This window comes from Bison bison, unplaced genomic scaffold (assembly GCF_000754665.1).
Source record: "Bison bison bison isolate TAMUID 2011002044 unplaced genomic scaffold, Bison_UMD1.0 scf7180017864375, whole genome shotgun sequence".
NCBI classification, from domain to species: Eukaryota; Metazoa; Chordata; class Mammalia; order Artiodactyla; family Bovidae; genus Bison; species Bison bison.
Genome location: NW_011494947.1, coordinates 5,491,026 through 5,496,631, shown reverse-complemented (window position 1 = coordinate 5,496,631; position 5,606 = coordinate 5,491,026). Strand labels below are relative to the sequence as shown.

Genomic DNA, 5,606 nt, shown 5'->3' with positions numbered 1-5,606 from the left:
ACACACTCACCGCGGCTCAGAACCTGTGGATGCTGCTCGGAGGCCGCCTGCTCACCGGCCTGGCCTGCGGCATTGCCTCGCTCGTGGCCCCGGTGAGTGTGTTTCCCCCCAGTCTGGCGCCCTGGGACCCAGGGGAGGGGGCCGAACTCGGGGCCTGATTCTCTCCCTGGCTGCGGCCTCTTGAGTGCCTGACACCATGCCCTTCCCCTGCTCCATCTTCCTTACACTCCCATCGGGCCTTGGAAAGAACTGTTGTTATCCATCCCTGGTTACAGATGAAGCTTAAAGGAACGTGAAGTGAAAGTCGCTCAGTCGTGTCGGACTCTTTGCGACCCCATGGACTGTAGTCCATGGAATTCTCCAGGCCAGAATGCTGGAGTGGGTAGCCTTTCCCTTCTCCAAGGGGATCTTCCCAACCCAGGGATCGAACTCAGGTCTCCCTCATTGCAGGCGGATTGTTTACCAGCTGAGCCACAAGTCCTTGGTTTAAGCACAAAGTCAGTGGTGATGCTACTTCTTGAACCCTGGGTGGTGGCACTTAACAGGGCCTCTCTTTGGCTCTACAAATGAAGTGCCCTCTGTGGATGGTCAACAGAAGCCTCACACGATGGCTTAGATCCCCCTTGGCCTTCAGACCAGTGGCTACAGTTCAGCAGGAAAATCCCACTGTGGTTTGTCCCAAGGGGCAGAGGCTGTTGGGACCTGGTGCGCCCCTTCACTGCTCAGAAAGCGGCCCTCCAGGCGTTCCCCCTGCTCCTCTCTCACCACTTCCTGACCCAGCACTGCCCAGGCTGCTTTTGGAGCTGGACACGTCTGGGTGAAACTGCAGCCCTGGGCAGAGCACCTCTGTGAGCCCTTAAGGTGGGAATGACGGTGTTAGCTCAGGCCATGCCTACACAAGAGCCTACACACACGGCCCTGGCCCTGGCATGGCCGGTGGAAGGACTTGGACCCTGGCAGCTGGGATTGCTGGGTGTCCTGTGACCTGCTCCTGGTCGTGGGCTTGAGTGGTCCACCACCACCCACACCCTAACCAATCAAGACTAAAAGCAGTAGCTCAGAATCCCTCCCTTTGCACCTACCACTCATTTCAACTGCATCTGCTGGATAATAGGCAGCAGCTAGGTTGGATTTTATATCTGGATTTTTTTGGTGTTTTTTTTTTTACTGCGCAAAAACACACCTGACTTAGTTGTGGACATAAGATATGGAATAACACAGAAGCGTGGGCAAGCGCTTTCTGGCTGCTGAGCCCAGAGGAAGCTGTGGCAGTCACTGGTGGTGACTGAGGCAGAGAGTTCCTGCTTTCACTCCAAGGGCACCACCCAAAGTGTGGTCCTTGGGTCAGCAGCTGTGTGTCTCCTGGAGGTGGTTAGACAGGCGGAATTGTGGGCCCACCACACATCTGTTGTTGTTTAGTTGCCAAGTCTCGTATCTGACTCTTTGTGACCCCACAGACTATATCACACCAGGCTCCTCTGTCCGTGGGATTTCCCAGGGAGGAATACTGGAGTGGGTTGCCATTTTCTTCTCCAGGGGTGCTTCCCCACCCAGGGATGGAGCCTGTATCTCCTGCGTGGCAGGTAGATTCTCTACCACTGGGCCACCAGGGAAGCTCTACACACCTACTATGTTAGAATTTGCTTTTTGTCAAGGGTATACAATTAAATGAAAGTGTGAAAAGCTCTGTGCCACCCCCCCCCACACACACACAGTGTCCACATATGTACCCTTCAAACATGTGCTGTGGATTACATGGTGGGGAGCTCTGATGTCCAGGCACCTGCAGTTAGGGGTCCCCTGGGCCTGCAAGTACCCCAGTCGAGACTCTCCTCAGCTCTGAATGGCTGAGACTTTTCAGTTTTAAGAACTCCTGGACCCCATGTACACTCTCGTCTTAATTACCAACAGGTCTATATCTCTGAAATTGCCTACCCTGAGGTGCGAGGGCTGCTCGGCTCCTGTGTGCAGCTGATGGTAGTCACAGGCATCCTCCTAGCCTACCTGGCAGGTATGGTTTTCTTATTATCTCTTGTGACTGTTCATGGATGTTTGACTATCTTACAGATGTAGAAACTGAAGTTCAGAGAGGTCAGGGGACTTGCCCAAGGTCACACAGCCACTGCCCAAGATGCCACGTTCCCAGACCACTTCCCTGAGAACCCTGGGTCATGTGGGTCTTGAGACAGTATTCTGAGGAGAGCTGGAGAAGGTGATGTCCTCATCTCCCCAGAGCAGAAGCCCATTCTAGGAGTGTAGGGAGGGCTGACGAGTTAGAGCAGTAGCTCCCTGTGCGGTGACCAGCTAGGATTCTGGGGCTGGAAGGAAAGTCTTTAGCCTAAGAGCTTGGAGGGCACAAATTTGTGTCTCCCTCAGAATCAGTACTGGATTTGCAGCCTGAAGGCAGCAGGTTCCAGAGAACCCGAGGGTCAGCTGGAGCCAGCATGAGGAAGCTTCCAGAAGCAAGAGGAAGCTTCCAGAGGCACCCTGGAATGAACTGGGGTAGAGGAAAGGCAGGCTTCATATCTGACAGCCCTGGATTAGGGGAATATGCCACTTATTAGCTGTGTGACCTTGGCCTAGTCAACTGCCCCTGGGAGCCTCAGGTTCCCTGTCTTCACGTGGAGATTAACTTTACCTAGTCCAAGGCTGCTGAGGGATTAAATTAACTGATGCTCTAAAAAGTGCCCAGCAGCAGGCCCCGATAAGAATTGTCAAAGGATGGCCTGAGAACCATGTGGGAATGGGGGTTTGGGGCCAGATGGGCAGTGGCGGGGCCCGGGGCATGTGTCCTCTGGTTCCTCAGAGTGGACAACATGCAGCTCCGTGGTCTTTCCTTTCTGCCCACTTAGCATCCTGACTGTCATTCAGAGTCCTGGCCGCAGTCTAGCTGCCTTGTGGGGCCAGCAGTGTCCGAAAGCCACTGTGTAGACACTGATACTCAGGGTCACGTGGGTGTAGTTACATCTATAGGATTTCCTCCAGGTCATCATAAGCCACACTTTAACTGCTCAGCTTCTATGAGTTCTGATTGACGTTTTTCAGTGAAAAATGCCCCCTTCCTCTCTGTCCCCCTTCTTCCCGGAGGAGCCAGCCTTGCCTGCTTCTCAGTCCATCCACCGGCTGGAGGCCTGTGCACACATGGTCTCTTGCCGCCCCTCCCTGTCAGACCCCTGGTGCCGTATATCACGTATATCTCGGCAGTACAGAGCGAGCACCTTTGTTTAGTGGCTGCATAAACCTTCACTGATATACGCCCCCCCGCCTCGTTTCCACACTTAGCAATAAAACGACAACATCAATGACAAACCCTGGGGAGTCCTGCAAAGACACTAGGGTCCCCACCTTTGAGCAGAGTCCCTGGGTTGGCAGGAGGCAGGCGCTCCCCGAGAAGATCCGGGCTGGCTCACACCACTCTGACATCTCTCCGCCCCACCCTCAGGCTGGGTGCTCGAGTGGCGCTGGCTGGCCGTGCTGGGCTGTGTGCCCCCCTCCTTCATGCTGCTGCTCATGTGTTTCATGCCTGAGACCCCTCGCTTCCTGCTGTCTCAGCACAAGCGCCAGGAGGCCATGGCCGCCATGCAGTTCCTGTGGGGCTATGCCCAGGGTTGGGAGGAGCCTCCCCTTGGGGCTCAGCACCAGGTGAGGGGCTGGGAGCCAGCGCACGGGGAGGGGGACCCGGGAGAATCGCCCCTGAGGTCAACACAGAGCGCACCGCAGCTCCACACGTGTGTGCTCACACACGTACACACGAGGGCCCGTGGACTTGGGAGTGATGTCCTGTGGACCACTACTTGGCCAGACCCAAGTCTGAGCCCCAATCTCCCTGTCCCTGGAAGAGAAGGGCTGGGCCATGTCAGAGGAGAATGCAGGTGGGGACTGGAGGACTCGGAATTTTGAAACAGGGAGCTGTAGGGCCAGGGAGAATGTTGAGTCTCTGCCCCTTACCTGCTGTGTGACCGTCCCATCTTTAACCTGAGTTTCTTCCCTGGTAAAGTGGGGTCATAGCACGTGCCTGGCGGTGGTGGTAAGGATCAATGGGGCCAGGGAAGGTACTTGGCCCAGACCCAGACCCAAGGCTGGTAGGACTCGGGAACCCTGGGTTCTCTGCTCATAGAGCATCTCCGTGGATCCCCTAGCAAATCAGGAAGGGACATGAGGAGGGGAGGATCCTGTCACCTTACTAATGGGGAGGCTACAGTGATGCTGGGACCTGAAGCAGAGGCTACAGGTGGGGCTGGGACAAAATGCAGAGGCTCCCTCGCTCCAGCAGGCCCCAGGATGGGAGGGAGCTCAGAGCCGGGGTGCCCTCAGGAGAAGTAAAGAGAAGCCCTGATGCCCGGTGTCCATCTGAGCAGGACTTCCACGTGGCCCAGTTGTGGCGTCCTGGTGTCTACAAGCCCTTCATCATCGGCATCTCCCTGATGGCCTTCCAGCAGCTGTCAGGCGTCAATGCCGTCATGTTCTATGCGGAGACCATCTTTGAGGAGGCTAAGTTCAAGGTAAAGAGGCCTCTACGCCTGCCTGCCTCACCCGGAGACAGTGTGGGTGGGGCCCGGTCCCAGGGTGTCTGCCTGACCCTCCTGGCCTGTCTCCCCAGGACAGCAGCCTGGCCTCAGTCGTCGTGGGCGTCATCCAGGTGCTGTTCACTGCCACGGCGGCCCTGATCATGGACAGAGCTGGGCGAAGGCTGCTCTTGACCTTGTCAGGTAAGGCCCCACGGGGATGGCTCTGCCCTCTGCAGGACTGGAGGCCCAGACCAGCCTCCCACCACAGGCTGGAGGGCCGTTGCTGAGGTCACCACGTTGTGGAGGAGAACAAGGGCTGAGTGTCCCCAGGGGCACGGGCAGGACTTCAGGGGAGCACTGGCTCCAGGCCAGGCCTGCGCTCACTGCTCTGCTGCGGCATGCCTTGACCTCGGCAGAACCTAGGAGTAGGCCCCTCCAGGGCCCGGTTAACAGTGAGGAAACTGACGGCCTGGGGGTGAAGAGGCCCTGAAGCCTGGGCCCTCTCTGGGCAAGTAACTACCTGAGCCGGCTTCCCCTCTGAAACGGAGGTGGAGGTGGTGGCAGGCCAAGGCGAGGATCAGCACACAATGCGAGGGAGGCTCCTCGTGGGCATCTGGGCCCTCGGTGCTGCTGGGGAAGTGGGCCTGGCTGCTGGTGGTTGCTCCTTCTTCCTCAAAGCCAGGGAGGGTCTGCTTCCAGAAGCTTCTTGGGGTTGACTGAGTTGTGAGGGCCAAGCCGGGACTGGGAGGGCCAGGCTGGGGCGAGGGTGCCCCGGTGGGGCTCCGCTCACTGCCCCTCATGGAGGAGCCCAGGCCGCCTGCTGGGGACACCATGCACTGACCGCCAGTCCCCTGACAGCTCCGTGCCCAGGCTGTGGTCTGCGGCCTCATGCCCTCCCACTGCCCTGCCGACCGCTGCCCTCCACCCGCAGGTGTGGTCATGGTGTTCAGCACCAGCGCCTTTGGTGCCTACTTCAAGCTGACCGAGGGCGGCCCCAGCAACTCCTCCCACGTGGACCTCCCGGCGCTCGTCTCCATGGAGCCCGCCGATACCAATGTGGGGCTGGCCTGGCTGGCGGTGGGCAGCATGTGCCTTTTC

At 58.0% G+C, this 5,606-nt stretch overlaps 1 protein-coding gene across 1 annotated transcript in view; it reads left to right on the top strand.

Annotated features, from left to right (window-relative positions):
* Positions 1-5,606, top strand: part of SLC2A8 (solute carrier family 2 (facilitated glucose transporter), member 8) — a 9,254-nt gene that overhangs the window by 913 nt on the left and 2,735 nt on the right. Inside the window, exons 3-8 of the mRNA XM_010856970.1 lie at positions 6-92; positions 1,912-2,011; positions 3,443-3,642; positions 4,359-4,502; positions 4,601-4,709; positions 5,440-5,605. Coding sequence (XP_010855272.1) covers positions 6-92; positions 1,912-2,011; positions 3,443-3,642; positions 4,359-4,502; positions 4,601-4,709; positions 5,440-5,605 — 806 coding nt within the window. The remainder of the gene's footprint in view (positions 1-5; positions 93-1,911; positions 2,012-3,442; positions 3,643-4,358; positions 4,503-4,600; positions 4,710-5,439; position 5,606) is intronic.